This window comes from Lissotriton helveticus, chromosome 6, assembly GCF_964261635.1.
Source record: "Lissotriton helveticus chromosome 6, aLisHel1.1, whole genome shotgun sequence".
NCBI lineage: Eukaryota > Metazoa > Chordata > Amphibia > Caudata > Salamandridae > Lissotriton > Lissotriton helveticus.
The window spans coordinates 2,040,238,192-2,040,258,696 of NC_136067.1; the positions used below are offsets into that span (position 1 = coordinate 2,040,238,192).

A 20,505-nucleotide genomic window follows, 5' to 3' on the forward strand; every position below is an offset into this window, starting at 1 on the left:
GTCCAATTTATCAGAGTGCTATCTTTTGCTTCTAACTTTTTGGGATCCAACTTTTATTTTTTTATCATGCTTCAACTGCTGGCATCTGGTCCATCAGAAAAATCATGCAGAAGAAATGAGTAATCAGTCGTAAGATATATAAAGGTTATAAATTGGTAAAAATTTGAAAAAACTTTAACAATTATAAAAAACAGCAAGCATTGGCAAAAACAGCTTGCACCTTTTGGGGGTTGGGGGGTCTGTTGACTTTGCCAATAGTTTTGAGCCTTGCTCTGCAGCAGCCTCCCCAGTGCTGTGCAGCATGGCAAAAAAAAAAGTTACAAAAAGGAGCTGTGACTTGGTTGTTGTGTGATCTTGTAGATGCATGCCCTACAAAATGACCCGAGCATTTTTGTTTTATTTTACTTTTTTTGTTTTGTTTAATAAGAGCAGGAGCAAAACGAAGATGAGATGAGGTGAAACAACTTAGAGGGCCTAGGTGGGGAAAGAAGCAACTGGTTAGAAAGGAGTTGGGTGTGGGTGGGAAGGAGAAGCAATGTGGGAGAGATGTTGGGTGGAGGATGCCACATTGAGGGTTGGGAGGAGAAGCAATGGGGAGAGAGGAGTGTGGGTGGAGAAGCAACAGACAAGAGAGGAGGAGGGCTCAGAGGAGTGGGATGGAGCAACACAGAGGTTGGGGAGATGAGGTGAAACAACTTGGAGGGCCTAGGTGGGGAAAGAAGCAACTGGTTAGAAAGGAGTTGGGTGCGGAGGAGAAGCAATGTGGGGGAGAGGTGGATGTGGGAGGAGGATGCAACATTGAGGGTTGGGAGGAGAAGCAATGGGGAGAGAGGAGTGTGGGTGGAGAAGCAACAGACCAGAGAGAAGGAGGGCTCAGAGGAGTGGGATGGAGCAACACAGAGGTTGGGGAGAAGAAGTGACGGGTGAAAGAGCAAGATAGAGTGGATGGGGAAGAAATGCATAAGCGAGAAAGTAACAGGAGGGAACTGGACAAGAGCAATATGGAGGGAGTGGGGAGAAGCATACAGACAGCAAAACAGATTATATATACACTCTCCTAGAGTGCTTGACAAGAAAAAAAAAAAAGTTTTTGAAAAGCGAGCACTGGATGCACAGAAGTAAGCCAATCAAAAGATTATAGAGGCTATGCTCCATAGGAAGGACAAAGACCAGATTGACAACTGGGACATGAATAAGAAGTAGGCAAATGACTGTTACAGGAAAGCCAACCAAAGGGTGATGCTTCCTGCTTTGGAATCCCTCAGTTTAGAAGCATTGACCTCAAACACTGCCTTTTCTAGGCAAGTCCGCCGTATTTTCAATTTACATTCAAGTTAGTACATTGGGAAACGTACCGTACCAAACCGCTTCCTGTATTTCAAACCAGTGCTGTTTGAGGTGGTGGTTCGAAAGTCGCATCAAAGTAGCTTCTCTCTGCTCGTGAGGCCATACTAGCCCATAGGTTTTATTTACACACATTATCAAAACAATCTTTTTGTGTACAGCATAAAAAAAATATTCATGTAGGATCAAATATCAAAATGTTATTATAGGTAAAGAATAAAATATAAACAAATTAAATGAGCCTTTAAGAATATAAGAAGAACCTCTAAAAAAATTGGGAATTACCATCCTTAGTCTGCCAGCTTAATCCATGAACAAATTAAATTATTAATTTAGTTCATTTTACTGAAATTGCACAAGTGCCACAAAGTACTGATAGCGCCAACTTTGTTTTCACAAAAACTAGCCAAAGGATGCACTTTTCTTATGTAGTTGGTTACTTCTTAGATGTGTTTGCTGTATTCTCTTACGCTCAGAAGCAAATTAACTAGAAATAAAATAAATCTGAAAGTTGTCTTCATCCCCTTGATCAAAGGTGTTCGTATCAAGCAGCCCACCCAACCGATGCCAATACCTTCATTTCTCTTTGCAATTTGAACATCAAATTCATGCATTGATCTTTGTCGCAAAGTCTTTTTTTAGGTCTCGTCTGACCCAGCACATGCGCTAGTATGGCGAGACTTTTAGTAAGGGCTTAAAAAAATGCTACCATGGCCGGCCTACAGCTTGTGTGCATATGTGCGGGCGGCGCTTACTAGCAGAGGCGCCATATGGCTTTCCTCGTTATGCTCATTACGCGCATCGCTCGCCGCTCTTGATCGCGATCACTTTCGCAGCCGCGCGGCAACCTGTTTCTTGCATCATCGTAGTTACACGATTAACCTCCAGCAAATGAATGCGGATATTTAGCTACACGGATACATACTTAATATATCACTGTCATCCGTTTCACAACCCCATTGTCAAAATGCCCCCGCTCTTCGCAAAACTCTCCCAGACATTGGAGCGGCGCTCCTAGCTGTGAACTAGTTCATTCCCGCTGTTAATACTTTTTATTTCCACTTTCCTTAGTGTGGGAGATGATGCCTCTATGAGAAAAGTCCCAGCCAAGGGCGGCTCTCTGCGTGGCCTGGATTCACACACACTTGCTTGAAAACATACCTCGGCTCGCACGCGCGCCCGAACCAACGAGCTCTTAATAAAAGAATAAACAAATCGCTGCATGCCCGAGCTGCCCTATATGCAGAGATCGCGCGCGCACCAGGCTCGTTAGCAGGTTGACGAAACAGCGATGTGCCTCACAGCCGGGGAACGGACAGGTCCGCCGCACATGCACAACCTGCAGAGTTGCAACCGCACCGTCCTAATAAAAACCTGCCTGCAATTAACCGAAATGTAAAACAGGAAAGGAAAACCTTGTCAATGCTCTTAACCAGGTATCATGAAGCATGCACTAACCCAAAAGTTATGCAAATATTCCAAATGAGAAAGTGTGCTTAGAACAGTGTTCTCTGCAGAATTTTTATGCATAGCGTCCATTTTCCTTCCATTTTACCTTTGCATTTTGATCTCTGTTATCGTTATGCCGGCAACAGGAATCGTGTCTATGCAGATAAGTACTTCACCCATACAAATTAAACTGCATTAAATTCATTGGGGCATGAGTCCGTACTGACCTTGCCTCCTCAGTTCTCAACATCTGGCTGTCGGAGAGGGAAAACTCTGCACACATAGTGAACAATAAAAGGAAGATGGGGATGTTTCTTTCCATTGAGAACAGAAAGAGTATCTTTCAGAACTAGCACATCTTATAATCTGCTGTCAAAAATAGGATTGCACTACATAGCACTCTGCGGGGAACGTGACGACAGCACTTCCAACAATTGATTGATAATTGAGTTGCTGTGTTTGTTGCATATGTGCTTTGCTTTTAAGATAGTTGGTTTAGACATAAGCGTCTGGGCTTTAAAATAATTCCTTCGGATTGGTGTGATAAAGTTGGATTAGGACTCTGTACGAAAATTCAAACCGTCTTCTCCCCATACCTCTGACAACACGGCTCCTACAGCAAAGGCACCAAACCTTAGTCTGTATTGATTTTTGCAGTTATATATTGAAAACTTGGTCCAAGACCATTGGAGCGTTTGCATGCGATCCCAATATTACATTGCACAAGGTCAGATTTAATTTTTAAGCAAGTGAAGAAGTGATTTGCCCAGAATCACAAGATGATCCGCCGACTCTAGACTTCACTCTGTTTCCCCAGTTCTAAAGCGGTGGTTAGGCCACATCTCTTCTCTGTTCTTTTATGCCTACTTGTTACCTCACCATCATTTGGTTGCTGCCACTTTATTAATGATTGATAATAACCCTCATACAAATCTAAATGGCCCCATGAACGTACACCGTTTTGCTATCCTGCATTACCTTATTTCCGATCGTTCACTTTAGTGCAGGGCTCTACAACCTTTTATATATCTAGAGCTACCCAGGTTCAATAGCAAGCATTGGCTTAGCCAATAGGTCTCGCTTCTGGGACCTTGTAAGTATTTAGCTACGCAGTTATGGTACAACAACATCAACTGTTGCATGGCTAAACACTTATAAGGTCCCAAAGGCAAGACCTATTGGCTATGCCAATGCTTGTTTGTCATGTTAAGACGTCTGTGCAACCTACTGTTTCACAATGTATGACTTTCTGCTGTCAACAAGCCTTATAATTAATGAATGTGTGGCAGTGAAACGCTAGCTGCAAGGGGCAAGAAAGGAAAGCTGTGAAATACTGACTAGTCTTATTTCTGCAGTTTTATGTAACATGAAGGTATTGGAGCGCTTTGCATGAGCACTAGATCAATTGCACAAGGCAGCATTCATCTTTTTATTTTTTTAGGCACCGGGAGATTAAGTAATTTGCCCAGAGTCACTGTATATTGAGCCAACGCCGATATTCGTACCTAGTTCTAAAGTTGGCAGCTCTGGCCGTAGCGCCACACCCTCTCCTCTTATAACATCCTTCATTAATGAACTACCTTTTTGAAACTTTTAAGCCAAAGAAACCGTCTTCTTCTTACTACTAAATGAGGAATTGGTCGGCAGGAAGATATTTTTGATAAAATGTGTATAACATATAGCTGTCCATAGTGTGATTTACTGATGCATAGTTATTAAATAACAAACAGGAACAGGGTTACTTGGTTATCTGCGGACCCTCCCCTCGTTTTCCCCGCCCTACTCCTGATAAATGATTCATTTCTAAGAAATAATTATTCCCAAAAATGACGCAAACATCGTTAGTCTCATTTGCTGTACTCTTCTTAAAAATGCAAATGATCCGATGTTATTTCAATAAAAAAATAAAATTGTGACTAAACCCGGTGCCAAAACTAGAATGCCATCCGTGGTTTATAGCACACGTAGATGTACATTTCATAAGCAAGTAAAGCATGTAATTAAATTATCACATAAAATGGCTGTTGCAGTTCATCTTTACAGTGAACCCTTTTAAAATGCAACCAGGATGTAATTAAATTCTCTCCGTGGATCCTTCAAGTGATGGACAGTAGCCATTTTTGTGTGTGATGGTTAAGCAAGGACTGGGGAAGGGATGAGGGTATGGGCAAGCATCAAGGATGGGGAGGAGTGTGGGGAAGCGGGTGCAGCAACACAGAAGGGTGGGTGGGAGGTGAAAGAAGCAGCGCACACAAGGGGGAGTGAGAGAATGAATGAATGAATGAATATTGAATTTGTAGAGCGCAGACTTAGCCCAAGGGCGTCAAGGCACTGACTGCGGAGCATCTGAGTGCAGCGAAAGAGGAGACATGCTCATACTGACATATCAAAGGAAAAGCCAGGTCTTTAAGGCTTTACGGAAGAGCGAATGGGACATCTGACTAGACAGCTCTTCCGGCAGGGCATTCCACAGTTTGGGCGCAACCATAGAGAAAGCTCTACCACCCCATTTAGCCTTCTTAGACCTGGGGACTGTGAGTAGGTTTTTGTTAGAAGACCGGAGCGGCCTGCTAGGGACATAATGATGATGAGAGGGAGTGGACCTAGTACCTCAATCACAGCGTGAGGCGGGGATGGGCACTAATTAAGATCAAGCACTCTGTTTTTGGTCCATACTCCACAGAGGGAATCTGACGCTTGGCCTGCACTATCCAATTAGGAGGCAGCAAATAAGAGTGACATCGAAGCCAACAAATGGTAAGCAATGGATAGGATCCAAGCCCTTTATTGTAAACAATAGACTTAAAAGCGAGAGTGCATGCAGCGCATGCGCTATTGCAGGCTCAGCATAATAAGGAGAAATAAAAGCTTTCTTAAATAGTAAAGGACCTGTCTCATCTGCCATGCTGCCTGGAAAGTTAGGAGAACATTAGAAAGAGATATGTAGAGTGTGCTAAGGAAGGGATGAAGGCTTTGGAGTGAACTGCATAACAGGTCATTTTAGAATACAGCCCACCTATTTAGGATTAGAGAAATAGTCTCTATAGTTCAAGCCACTTTTGTATCTAGGCCTGGGTGATGTCAAGTCACACATTATGGGCACGTACTTCTCAGGTCTGTGATCATCCTCGTCTGTACTTGTATACTCTTCTCTCTCTGCATCCAATGATGATACAATCATGCAATGAACCCCATTTATAGAGATAAGAACATGTTCGAGCTTTTCAGGTAATGTGTCCTCATCATGACAGGTAGACTGTCCTGCCTTTCCTTTCACCCTAGCCAAGAATTTGTTTCTTACCGCTTCCTGTGACTTGTGCCTTTGCATTTTTTCAACATGGGTATCAATGTTGGACTTGTCCTTTTTTCTGTACCCTCCGATACCTTACTTGTAACGTTTGATTTCTAAAGTTTTAAGCTTGATCGATGGTGCAAGGAGGAGGCTGGAGGGTGGAAAGATTTCCAAAATACTGGCAATAGTTGCAGAGCTCCTTTTTTGAGATGTTGTTCCCTCCGGTGGTGCTACTACTGGGGATTTTGGTGGGCTAATTGGGCCTGATTATTGCCTTACAAGTAGAATTCCATGATTTCCTAATGTAACCACCTTGCCAGATGTTTAAGGAGCTATTTTAAGTTAACTGAAATTATTTTACTTTGTTGACTATTGGAAGGGGACATCTACTTTTCTCTAGCAAATCAGGAATTGGAAAGCAACTCCTGTTGTTCTGTGCCTCCTTGGAGGTGCATTTTACACTTCAGGACCTCAGCCCGTCCTTACTCTACTAATTCCACCTTATTCTGTTATCTCTCTATAGTTTGTGCCAGCCATATTCCGCTGATCTAGTACACTAATTTCTATTAGTGGCTGCCAGGGCCTGTCCTGTGGAGGCTGTTTAAATTGACCCGCCTTCGTGTGTGACTGCAATACTAGGAATCATATGGGATGGATGCCCAGCTGTAAAGGTGAATCTCATCAGGTCAACAGGCCAACATCTTGGGATAGCCATGTGGCCTTGAGAGTCTATTCATCAGCACTTTCTGACAACCTATTGTAGTTTTTTCTGCTTCTGAGTTTTCAGCAAAGGCTTTTGGGTTTTGGAATCTGGTCTCCTAACACTCATGATCACAGGCTGATTGCCAGTATCTGCTTGGAAGGTAGCCTATAGCGCATGAACTAATCATTCACTTCTGCAACGCATGTGCATGCATCTTGTGCAACTTGATAAATAAAAATGTAATGGTTATTAAATTGCAGATTTTTGTATAGCTGCCTAGTCACCCCGCCGCTTGCACCCCCTCCCCTCCCACAAACCACGGGTAGTATCTATTGTAGAGTTCTTGCGCCTGAAATGGCCTCCAGATGTCTGCTGTGTGATGTGACTTCTCTGAGCTCAATGAGGAGCATCATAACCGCTCCTCTCTCTGCTCTCACCTCCTCTATTCTGCTCAGTACATCCAGTGTCCTGCAAAGTGAAAGCGAGCAGCCAGTCAAGACTCTGGCCAGAAGACCTCAAGATGTACCACCACCACCGTCCCTTCTTTTTTCAGTTGACTAATCAGAGGTGTATAGAGATTGTGCCAATCCTTGCATGTCAGGGCTTTCACATTCTAGAGTGAAGCAGCATACATCAGTGGGCCATCCACTTCTACCAATAAACATTCTCTTCCACTGGTCATTTTAAGATGGCTATTACTGATGTGCAGGTACAGACAAAAAGTAAAGAATAAACATTCACTCATTGACTGATGAACCTATACATCGACACGGCAGACTCACAAAAACATATGAATATAGAGATAATGTAACTCTAGTTGGCCCCTTTGCAGGTGCTTCATCATTGTATTAGTAGTTCCTGTCAAGAAAGCTTCTGTTAATATGTTGAAAGGGTTCTTCCTTGCCACGACACGGGCCATTGGAAAGAACACTTTAAGTGAATCCCTCTTCAACCTGCATTTCCTGAACTTCCACTGAGAATGCCTAGTTAGTCTGCAGCACACTTTAGTCTGAACTGCTTTTTGTGCATCTCCAGGCATAAAGCTACCACTGGGACAAGGCTCTGCTTTGCAGTGAATCTTGTAGAACCCTGATCCAGTGAGTCGTTGCTCCCTTTCAGTATAGAGTGTCTTTATTATTTCACATTGCACAATTTGTCGAGGTCCACAGGCTTGCTCGTTGTTCTGCAAACCAACCTGCTGTGTAGGTCCTGCACTTAAATTTTGGTGATTTCCATCAGTACCATCTGTTGTCTTGAGGGATGTTGTGGAAATGTGTGCTATTACTATATTTTGTAGTGCAGCAGTCGCACTGAGGTGTTGACAGCATATGCTGCAGTGTGTCACTGCTGAGGATATTTTCTGCAAGATCATTATCTAGATTAATCATTTACTGTCTCTGCAGCAATGTAAAGGTCCCCATGATCATCTTTATCCTGTCCCTTAAACTGCAAGAGAATTATCTTATAGGGGGAAAAAAAGGTCCGTGTTTCCATACCATTGTTTTGTCGAGATTCCCCATGTGACCTCTTTGGCAGTTGCAATAAATTCTTTTGCAATACATTTGGAGAAATTTGTCAGTGGGTGTCGCATGTTAAAATGCAAATAACGTTTAACGTTTTATGAGAAGGAATTGGTCTCCAGTTCAGTTAATAGTGTGTCGAACAATGTTGTAGACATGGCTACCTGGGGTTTCCCTTGGACTTTTCATGTTGTGATTACACTTGGCCAACCTCTCTCAAACTAGAAGCTCAGTAAAAGTGGCACCTTCCTTTCCTTGGCAATGCTCTTTTTGTGGGTTACGCAAATGAGGAATTCCAAAGGTTGGTAAGCCTTGAGAAAAAGATGCTTCTGGTGAGAGATTTTATCAGCAGGCACTATTAATAAGACAAGACTTCCAGTAGAGTCCAATAACTAAATGGTCATCCAGCCACAACCACAATTGTGTCAGCAAAGGCAGAGATTCCCCAACTTCTCTATCAGGGCAAGACAAAACCGCTCTCTTTCAGTAGCAGCCCCCACCTTTTCCCAGCTCCTGCAACGTAAATCATAGTGGTTCCCTTTGATCATCCCAGCGGTTGAGCGTGTAAGATTTCTTTTAAGTAAAAATGTAAAAAAAGCACAACAAAGTGCATATGCACATGGATGTTGAAGACCATCATCTAAGAATCACTTTCTACCTTGGATTGCAACTGCAGCTTGGACTCTCTACAACTTTTGAGGGATAAAAGTCCACTGTATCAAAAGGCATGATGGCATAAACGCTCAAGAAATAAATAGATTTACAAGACACCTTCTTGGACACACAAGTGTCTCATACCCACATAATATTCAAGCAGTTTGCAGTAGCCCACCAAGCTTATCAACGCAACGTTCTTACTTTTGTTGCTTAGTTTACCTAAGAAGGTAAGGCATGCCTTTATAACACTTGGAAAGTAAAACCATGCTTAAGCTATTTTAATCTGTTTCTTTTCCCAGTAGATACATTTTGGATAGGGACAAAGGTAAAAATGAAACCTTTTTTAAGGGGAGAAAGTATTCTTTTCAAGGCTGTCTTGACAGTGCAGCTGCTGTCTGACACTGTATGATCAACAGAAAAGAACTTTAAGAAGTGCTACTGAGAAAAGAAAACTTGTGCCGCCTGCATGTTGATTTCTTTTGAGTACAGGTTTTGGGTTGGCAGATGCTCTGGACTTGTGCTGAAAAGAGTACTTGCTAATATTGCACTTTTAGGCTTGTGGGAAAACATATGCTCAGTATAGTAGGTGTGAATTGGTCATGGGTGCAAGCAAATGATCAAGGCAATAACCTTGAACTGTTTTTTTATGAAAAGTTACCATAATGATAGTAGGCATGATCTATTTTTTGGGAAAAGCATATGACTCAAATAGACATGTAAGGGTGTATTATTAAACCTTATGAGAGGTATTTTGTTACATAGGATTTTACAAATTACCATAGTATGCATGGGTTTTGGCGTTGGTTACCCCTATGACAAACCTTTTAGGTAGAAGATTTGCACTTTGAGAATCGTTTTTTGTCGTTTTAGCAAGGGTTGTATATTGTTTTGCCAACTAAGTTTGTACAGGTTTGTAATTTTATGAAGGCATACCTATAGTTCCCTTGTGAGAAAGCTTACAAGGAATACAGCAGATCTGAGCTGGCTATAATAACTAGCCAATAAAGTCTGTAGGCCTGATTAGTTCCTCGTAAAAAGTTTTGTGAGAGGCCTAATCTTAGTATTATGACAAATGCAGTAAGCCTGTCTTATTTACTGTGAAAATCCTATGTTCAAGCCAATAGACCTTTAAGGGAGGATTGTCTGTATACTGTGCTAAAACCTATAGACATATAGTTTCTTGCTTCAAATTTCACAGACTACTGTAGTAGGCAAGGGTTTTGATGTTGGTTATCCCGTCTGACAAACATTTTAAAGATTTTAAGATTTGCAGTACAATTATTCAGGTTAGGCCCATTTCAGAGGGGTTGTATATTGTTTTGTATATTATGTTTGTATATATTTGGAATTTTGCGTTTTGGTTGTGAGTTCATGCAGAATAGAATTCTCACTTGCCTATGGTAAGAAACCAGTGATGAATATTACAGACTTGATTGGGAAAAGGTATGTCTGATGCCATAGGATTTATCTGTACATTATCACAAATTATAACAAGCATTGGAAATGCAATAGGTCTCGCATGAGGCGGTTTTATACATTTTGGTTATCCATTCGTTGTGGGCAAGAGATGGGAAGATTACCAGTGACGGAGGGCAGGGCGCAGACCTTTGCAGCTGTGGGCGCATTCAATTAATGAAAAAAAAAAAGAAGACACGGCCGGCCGGCCGGCCGGCCGTGAAACTGAAAGCACGGCCAGCCGGCCGTGAAAAAGCCTTTGATGCAGCAGGGGGTAATTAGGGGAGGAGAATGGCTGGGCTGAGGCAGAGCGCAAAGCCTTTGATGCAGCAGGGGGCGGAGCAGGAAGAGCTGCTGGCGGCACCAAGCTGACGATTTGATGCTGTGCACGTGCATTTTAACTAATTGCGCTTGCGCATTGAGTTAAAAGTACACATGTACTGCATCAAATCGCCAGTCTAGGTAAGCTCTGTTTAAGCCCCTATAGTCTCGCTCTGCTCAGTGCGCATGCGCATTGACAGGCGAGACCTAATAAAGGTAGTAGGCCTGACTAAATACATTTATAAATCCAATAGCCATTTAAGGACAGATTGTTATTACACTGTGTTAAAGTTTGTACATCTATATTTTGTTACTTGGAATCTAACTGATTAACTTTGTATACAAGGGCTTTGATGTTGGTTACGCTAAAAAAAAAAAAACCTTGGGGTTGAAGATATGCACTTTGATCATACTTATTAGACCACCTTTGGGGTTGTATTGTTGTTCCACTGTGTTAAAGTCTATAGACAAGTATTTTGTTAATTAATAGCTTTGACAATAATAATAATAATTATCCCATTTCAACCATTTGCTCAATTTCCCTATGAGTGAGGGCATATTGCTAAATCACATGTGCACCTGAAAATGAGTGTGCTTTAGTGCATGGGATGGTGGGACGCTCCGTTTCTTTCTTTCCTAGTCCTAGTCCTACTGAGTACTTCTTTTGTAGGCTTACTGGCTCACTTGTTTTACTTTTGTTACTTCAAATTTATCTTGCATGCATATGCTTGTTGAGTTTGTGTCAGTTTGATTGTGGATGTGTAAGTAGGTGAATTCAAGAATTAGTGGCTGGATAAATGGATGTCTAAGTGTAAGTATGAGTTACAGAGTGCATGTGGAATAACCTATTGTGTGTCTAGTCTCATCTGTGACTTAATAGACACTTTGTTATAAGCTAGGTCTGTTGCCATTACCAATGTTTGTTTCTTCTGAGGGATACTCTTTCATAGTGATTAGTTTCTGACCATGAAGACCACTCAGTCTGTCTCTTTTGAGGGCCAGAGATGATACCCACTCATGCTTTACCTAAATCGTCCAAGAAAGCCTTCCTCTCACTGATCTAGGGAAACCCTGTGCTGGTCGTACTGGCACAATACTGTCCCATGCACTAGGAAACCGAGGGATGAGAAAGAGACCTCTGTTCAGAGCCGGTTATGCACTGTAGCATTTAATTCTATATAACATTTTTAATTATTACATACATCACATCATTCATTGCCGATGGACTTGGCATACCAATGATCCCGAGCGGGGACCTAATACTGTGACATAGTTGCATAGGGCTTGAAGGTTGTTCGGCCCCGTCATTCAGTCTACTACTTGACGATGACTATATAACATGTTGTTAAAAGCAATTTACTTTGGGAAAAGTGTTGATGCTTTTAGCAGGTTTTTGTATGAAGAGCATCAGTCAGTCCTAAATGTAGAGACTGTCTTCAGTGAATGGATTGCCAGAAATGGATGCATTCTTCATATCCAAATGTACAAGCTTTGCATCGGTATTTCAAGCTCTAAAGTGTGTAGAGAACCTCACTTTGATTTCTTAGCCAAAGACATTTCTATGGTCTTTCCTCCTATTCCTAAGATCTACAAAGTAGTCCAGAATCTCAGGACATCTGAAGCAAGTATGGCAACAATCGCCTGAAACTGGTCATAATGATGGCAGGTCCTGGATTTTCCATCTCTATTAGAATTACCACGTTAAAGGTTAATATGCAGAGCCAACATTCTACACAGGTTGCAAAGTAGGAGTCGTTAAAATAGCCTTCCATCGATGAACTTAGGAGTCTGGCTCTAGATGCTATGCAAGATGGAGACCTAGCTACATGACCATAGTTGGTGTGCCAGTAGCACCAACATTCTGCCTAGTGTATGGTCATGGTGTTGTTTGACTTACAGGGACCCAACGAGGGAAGTCTATCGGGCAACCAGGGGCTCTCCCTTGACTTCCTGGCTTGACTGGCTTTCCTTAAACGTGAAGGATAACAGAAGCAGTGCTCTCAGGCTTTTGTTGGAGTGTCACCCAATGGCGTGTTGCAGAAAACTTTGTGGATCTTTGATTAATTCATGAAACCCTTTGAAAAATGAGAGAGCATCTCAACTGGCAAAGACTACAGGAGATGCATCATACTCTTGGGTGTGTTCTAATACCCAAGCCAAAAATGTGAAGTGCTGACATAAAAGGGAGATGAGGAAGTTGGAGAACCCTTGTGTACTTCTGCTACTTCCTGAAGTGCTGCTGTGTCTGAGTTTAGAAGTTTCTGGTGACCGGTTTGCAGGGCGGAGATGCCCTGGTGAGAATTGCACAAAAAGAGCATACTTGCACAAAGTGTTATCCTATGACTTACATCCTCTCTATTATCTTGCAAGGCAGGATGCATTCTGGGCTGGAACACTTGTTTGTGAGGGTAGAGAGTGCCCCATTTCCACAGAGTATGTTACTAATTGGACTATGGGACACATGAGGGTTAGTGCTATGAAGAGAAGTATTGTGTGTATAGGGTTGTGAGTTTGCATAAATGATTATTGGCAGTGTGTTTGATCTATTGGATTGGTTGACAGTCATGACGGGGTGCTGAGTTAATTGGGCTAGCACTCTAGAGTAGTATTATATGGATGTTCAGTAATAGAAAACATGGTGTCGGAGATATCTGGTTCCCCAACCATCCTGGTCTTTTAAACCCTACTGTGTTTTGACACAACTTAAATATTTAAAAGCTATTTTTTTTTAATAAAGTAGCATACCGAAACAGTGATTAATTGTGAGCAATAAGATTTGTGGGTTGTCAGCCTCGGTTATACCATTTCTTTGGCCATTTTCCCAATGAAAATAGAAAAGTTAAATATGAGTTTGTCTGTTAGCCATTATTTTGTGGTCCGTGTTTTGTGTGGTAAAAAAACAACGAAATAACGTAATGCGCCTAGGGTTTTAAAATTGTCTTTACCAAAATGTTGTGTTCGCCACTGGTAGTAGCCACACACAAAGGAGGCTTAAAATTCATATACCTCTAATTCACTTTCCTTGCAGCCATTACCTTATCTAGGAGTTTTATTACTAATATGATTTGTAGAAGTACTTGGCGATGCCGCCTAAACTGTTCTAATATCACTTATTAGTATGCTAAAAATTCCAGTGATTCAGAACTTTGTTTCTATATTTCAGTAACGTTTCATTTTGGTTAGTATATAAAAAGTTTTTTATTTCATTCTTTTTTGAGTGTCTGTCTGTATTTATAGCACCGATCTAGGCACAGGGGAGTGGAGCACCTGACAAAGAAAAAGGAGTTGTGTGCATGTCAGTGCCTTGTTACAACTGGTAGTCCCCGGCAGATATGCGTTTCGGACTAGTTTCATGTCTTCAACATTACTCACAATGGCTTCCCAGCATTCATTGCTCGGTATCTCAGGTAAAATAAAATATCCTGCACCCCCAAACAGCAGCGATGCACAGACACCCTGATTCCTGCAGCCTCCAATTATTAACATGTACATTGTTCTCCAGATTGTGTACGACACAAAGGTATCAAGGATACCTTTGACGAGAATATGTTCAAATTTTATATAGCTTTGAATGGAGAATTATTTTCTATTACGGCTCCTATACCCAATAAGCAACCATGTGCTTGTTAGGATCACTGTGAGCCTGTGTTTGCCATTTCATTTTTGTCCTGAAAACCCACTATGAATGCAGCGGTTACTTTTATTGCAAGTGTTAGTGCAATTCAGCTTCTGCACGCTGGAAATCAACATAAGAGCAAATTCTCAAGCAATAAAACTATAGAGCTGCATAAGAGGTTGCCGTGGTCCAATGAATGAAGTTATGCTACAAAGCAAGACATGTCCCTCATGAAAGTTTACATTGTGTTGTTTATCAATCTTTTACTGGATCATATTAGATGTACCACATCAGAGAATTCTTTTAAGAGCCTTCTGAAGACCCACCTTTTCTAAGAAATCTAATGACCTCGTCTTTCTACTCTTTTTAACTGCATTTTACTATCTCCTTGTTGCTCCTTTTTGGAGCAGCTGTTTTGCACTGTATATATTTATTTCATTCATTCATCAGTTTTAATAAAACCTTCATTGTGTAGTCAACTGCCTTCCTTTTCCTCATTATCTCCTTCCACCCTTCTCTACAGAGTGAGGTTTGGTGCACAACTAATGCTAAACCTCTGTGGGATTGGTGACATTTCTCCGGAATGTCACAAAGGGAGAAGGATCATAAAAGGATGCGACGGTAGCACAATCAATTACAGTTCCTATTGTTGAAATCTGTGCTGCACATACATGGAGTCCCACCTCCACTCGCTGCAAACATAGTCATCAGAGGACCAGTTGAGATAGTCTTTGTTTGATCATCAACACTAAATCAAAGGCATTGGTTTTCATTAACAAATACATCTCTTGCCTAAATGTCCTATCTTGAATGTCCATAATCATGGTGCCTCATGAGCGGGCTCAACTCACAAATACAAAGCAAATGCCTATGGTTTCTGGCAGCAGAGCCAAACTTGCATAAAGCATAGTGAAAAAATACAAGCCTTTAACAGCAGACGATTCCAGCAGAGATCTAGTATGATTTTTGCATAACCAATCTTTTGATTCCTCTTCAGAGTGCAGCAACCATTTGGCTTACACGCGGTTCCACAATGAGTACAGTTGGTCTTTCATGGATACTTTCATCTTTCCTGGGAATAAAGTTCATTCTTTGACCCTCAGACACCAAGGGTTCTATTACGATGGCGCACCGCAACTGAGCACGGTACCAACCTCCGATGTTGCGGCGGTCCCTCCATGCAAATTAGGATGCGCCCGCCACACTGGCAGGCGCATCCTGGGCCTTTTACATTGCGGGTGGGTCTGCTGGTTGCAGACCCGCTCGCAATGTAAAAGGACTGTGCACAGCATTGCCATGCACAACATGGCCGGCACCACGTGGTGCATGCCACGTTGTTCATTGCAATGAGGAGGGGTACCATAGGTCCCCCCCCATGTGCACCCCCCAGATCCCCCCGCCCCCCAACACCCTGGGGGCCCCCAACATCAAGGACCGCATTCCTTTCCATGGCAGCAATTTCTGCCTACATCATAATACCATATTGTGTCCCTTTTCCGCCCGGTCGATAATTCAACCGGTGGAAAAGTGGCTGACTGTCTAATATGGCGTGGGGAGAGCCAGAGTCATATGGCGGGTGGATCACCACCACCACCGCCGGGCTGGCGGTGGCAATCAGCCCGCCATCATAATAGGGCCCTTAATGTCTTGAGGTCTTTTCTTCCTGGTCTTTTCAGAACTGTTTTTTGGCTCCCATCTTAAAATGTATTCTAGGTTTCCTTCTGCAAATAGTTTGCTTTTCTTTTTTGTCAGACATTTAGTCTGCCTTCAATTATTCCAATTTGACTTTAAGTAAAATAGATGAGTCCCACTTTTTCCACTGTGGAACTAAGGAAGCACCTCAACCTTTGTGCTTCTTTTTTAGGTCTTGCGACCTTCCATGCGCATTGAGCGGAGCGAGATATAAAGGGGCTTAAACAGAGCTTACCGAGATCGGGCGATTCCATGCAGTGCCCGTGAAAAGCTCGCTCAATGCGCATGTGCATTGCCATAAAAAGCCCTTGCACAGACACCAGCCTCCCTCCCACAGTCATCCCCCAGCGTGCGCTGTGCCAACAAGCCTTTGAAGTGAAGCTTAGCTTCACTTCAAAGGTATCCGCTACCCCCGCCCCCTGCTTCACACATTTCTCGCATTTCTCCTCCGTCCCTCGCCTCCCTCGCCTCCCTCGCCCTTCAGCGTGCCCTGTTCATCCTGCTCCCTTTCTTCGTTCTTTCCTTTCCTTCTTTTGGCCCGTCAGCCTCCATCCTTTCTTTCCCTCTTCCTTGTTTTTACTGCTCCCGCCACTGTGTAACTCCCCCAAAACCCAGAGCTACCCCCTTCTATGGTTACCTCCCAGCTTCCACAAAATAAATATAAACGCTTACGTATGTAGCAAACTGAATGTTCGTGCATGCGTTTCTTTTCTCGTTCATTTTTTTGGCGCCATGTACTATTTTTACCTATCCGGTTGTCTAACAGCCGCCCTCCAACCACTCCTCTCCCTTCTTCATTCCACCTACCCCATCTGATTGGCAAAGCCAATAGCTGCTCACGAGACCGATTTCCTTTGCCAATGCATTTCCGTAAGTATATCTGTCGTGTTACAGTGGCACACCAAACAGCTGAGGGCTATTGTTGCAGGTCTAATTTCTGAATATCTGCCCAGTTTTAAGCGTGCAAATCCTAGTTAAGTATGTACAAGACCAAACCACACCCCCACCCATAGCTGCAGGGACATGACCATTGTGGGACAGTGTGATAATGGCCGTCAGTGGAACAGGGAAGATATACAGAAGGTTAAATTAGGCGCTAAAACGCCTGCTTACGAAACTTATTCAGAAACTGCCAATGTCTGAATGCATTAAAAAAACGCCATCTTCGCGCCTACTTGAAGGCGCCGCATTTATTTCGCATTACAAAAGGAGCCATCAGCTTAATCCCTGCAACCGCCCATGCTTAAAATGGTTGAGGGGGCCGTGATCAGCATCATCATGCATAACTAACTAAGGGGCTTTGTTTTAGCCCCAGGATCGCTGCTCATCTCTACTTTCAAGCAAACACCCAACCTGCTCAGGGAGGTGGAGATGTCTTTTTGACCGAGTGTTGCACACCAAACCTGCAGCTTCACAGATAGCAGGGAGACCACCTTTTGGTGCTTGGCATTTGGGGCGCCCAACAGCGTCGCACCAGTGCTGTCACCCCATCATATATCCATGTTTTTAGTTTGCTTATGTGTGACATTTCAGCATTTTAAGTGCATTTAAAAGTGACGACTTTTTAGTGCTTTGACTGCGGCTCTTTGAGTGACTCTATCACACGAAATAACAAGCATCTGCAATGCAATAGGTCTTGCATTAATGCAAGTTTGAGCTATCAGCATTGTAAATCACAATGCCTTTTATTTATGTTTTGGTTTTAAAAACATAAATAAAAGGCATTGTGATTTACAATGGCAATAGCTTAAACTCTTGCTAATGCGAGACCTATTGCATTGCAAATGCTTGTTGTATTTATTCATGCATTGATTCAAATGTAGCATTACTGCATTTTTGCATGGTAGTGAAGGTTCGAGATGCTCTCCCTTTAGAACGCCTACAAAATGCAGGTTATCTGCCCTTATTTTTCATTGCTGTAGTTTTGCTTCCATCATGCAGTGATTCTTCTGCATAGCTCATTCACTCCTCTGACTCATCCTGTAACACTATCCCCTTTTTAAATCCACTGCTGCAATGTCATGAAACTGTACGTAATTGGTGAGCGTGTCTTCCTAGCACTATTTTCGACCCTTTTTAAGTAGCCCAGACTTACTTGTGTTTCTTTTGCAGGTGTGTTTGTAGAAACAGTTCAGACAGAAGCCTGTTACTCACTGTTTGTTGCCTGAATGAAGCCTTGTCAATGGTCAGGGCCTAAAAGAGCATGTGAAATCTTTAAGGTTTTCCCTCGACTAATCATGCTGTCTCCATTAGCTGCACTTCAATCTTTACTGCTTGAGATCCTCCACCCCAGTACTCGGTCATGTTGACGATGGCAGAACCATACTTGTCGCTTCATTTAGATCACCATTTGGTGCTAATAGGTGCCTGTTTGGCAACTCCCATCATATTTCCTTAAATGTTACCCATCAACCTCCCTGTCCTGGGCATGACTGCTACTACCACCACCAAAGTATGCTTTCTTCATGCTACAAAACACCACCTCCTTGCTGGTGAAAGGCTTTGCTGATGCCCTGTTGCGAAGACATATCTGCTTCTCGCGGTCTGAAGGGGTCAGGGGATTTAAAGATTGTCTGGGCCAAATCTGAAAGCGCTCCAAGCTTCAACAAAATTCTAACAAGTTCTCTGGGTTTAGCTCGTTTGTGCATACTAAGTATTCTCTTTTTTAAGCACTATCACTACTGGTGGAATCTTCCGGGTTCCGGGTTCTAGCACTGTGTAAATTGCCAGACCATTCTCATCTAGCAACTAGTATTTTTATAAACTTAATGACTAAAGCAATCAAGATCATTCAGCTGTTAGTGATACAATTCTCCCAATATAAAATATGTTCTAATATTGTTGATGTGCTGTTCAGAACTTCAAGCAGCACGTTTCTCAAAATGAGAACTGTTTTGCAAAACTATGGATTTTTTTAATTTACGTTTTCCTTTGTTTCAGTTCTTATGAGCTTGTTTGTGCTCTTCTTGTATCTTAACCTGTTTGGGATATTATAATGTAGTTGACCTTGTGTTGCTTATTACCTGTCCCTCTTTATTTGAGAGGCTCTCCATTCAAGTTTAGAAAAGAACTGATGCACTTTGTTCACACTATTACCTGTTGCCTAACTGTATTGCTAAACTACTATATCAGATGGGAAAGGCGAATATGTGCATAAGATGTGAAGGACTGCTTTGTGCAACTGTCCCTATTGTCATTCATTCTGTCTTTCTTAGATGGTTGAGAACCAGTTTGTGCTGTCCTTCGTTCATCGTTTCCTGGAATACAGGGGGGCCACCACCTACTTTGCTTTCTGCTTTCCTTTCTCGTATGCGGACTGCCAGGAGATGCTGAATGGATTAGACGAGAGGTTCTCGGACTGTAAACACATTTCCTCTAAAAGGTACTTTGTGCTCGCATTTTCTGACTGAATTTCTAGACCTGTCACGTCATAATTATATGTGGAGATCCTACAGAAAAAGGTGTTAATTACTTTGAATTCACTTTGAATAAACATTTATTCTTTATCTAAGCCCTTCACTTTGAGCCACATGGTTAAAGGAACAGTAACTTGCAGTCTTAATGATGTAAAAGTATGGAGAAAAAATTATGATTCCCCTCCAAATGTCCCTTCTGAATATCCGATTGTGTGCCAATAATTACTCCACAGACCAGTAATATTGTTTTTCCTAATGCATTGAGATTTTTGACTCATATCCTCATCCATCTCATTTTTATTTTTGTTGCCTCTTGCATGTTTTACTCGTCTGCAAGGAGTGCATGAGAGTGAGACACTGTCCTTGAGCTTCGAAATCCCTGTCTATACTGTTTAGGTAACTTGCCGCTCTCTAGTTGCTGCCTGCTCATGTTTAAGCAGGTGATTGAGGTCTGGGCTTAGCACCTTAGCTCATGGGTCCACCCTTTCCCAAATGGCAATTCACAGGTGTGGTACTCACTTGGCATAGGTATCAAGAAATTACTCTGAATTAGTCTGTAGGTGTCATAAAACTTGATTTGAAAGGCTACAAACCTCTCGTCTATCTAGTTCTTTGCCTGATTCTACACTCTTTATATAGTTTGTCTCCTGCATATTATTTTAGCACCATTTCTGCAATTATAGGTAATTCCTGATTGCAACTTGTGCTGACGAACCATTAGGTCATTGATATCTATCACAAACTCATTGACTTCCTGTTTATCACTTAGCAATAGACAGTTATTGACCTCTTTTCCACTGTAACACCAAAATGATTGTCCACGCTTTTCTCATTCATATATGTGCAGATTACACATTTTCCCTTTTTTCCTCCTAGCTCAGTTTCCCTGCCTCTTTTATGCTACTGTAGATTCCCTGCTCTGCATTTTTTCCCTATTTGTGGGGCTTCCCCATAAAACATCCACTGCAAAATCTGGAGTACTTCTCCCATATTTTCATAACCTTGGAATGAGGGGAGGATGTAATTGTTCCTTCAAATAT

At 42.2% G+C, this 20,505-nt stretch overlaps 1 protein-coding gene across 7 annotated transcripts in view; it reads left to right on the forward strand.

Annotated features, from left to right (window-relative positions):
- The window catches only part of AGBL5 (AGBL carboxypeptidase 5), a 482,741-nt gene that overhangs the window by 83,809 nt on the left and 378,427 nt on the right, over positions 1-20,505 (forward strand). For all 7 annotated transcript variants that reach the window (XM_078650056.1, XM_078650058.1, XM_078650055.1 and 4 more), the window contains exon 5: positions 19,265-19,431. In XM_078650056.1, coding sequence (XP_078506182.1) covers positions 19,265-19,431 — 167 coding nt within the window. The remainder of the gene's footprint in view (positions 1-19,264; positions 19,432-20,505) is intronic.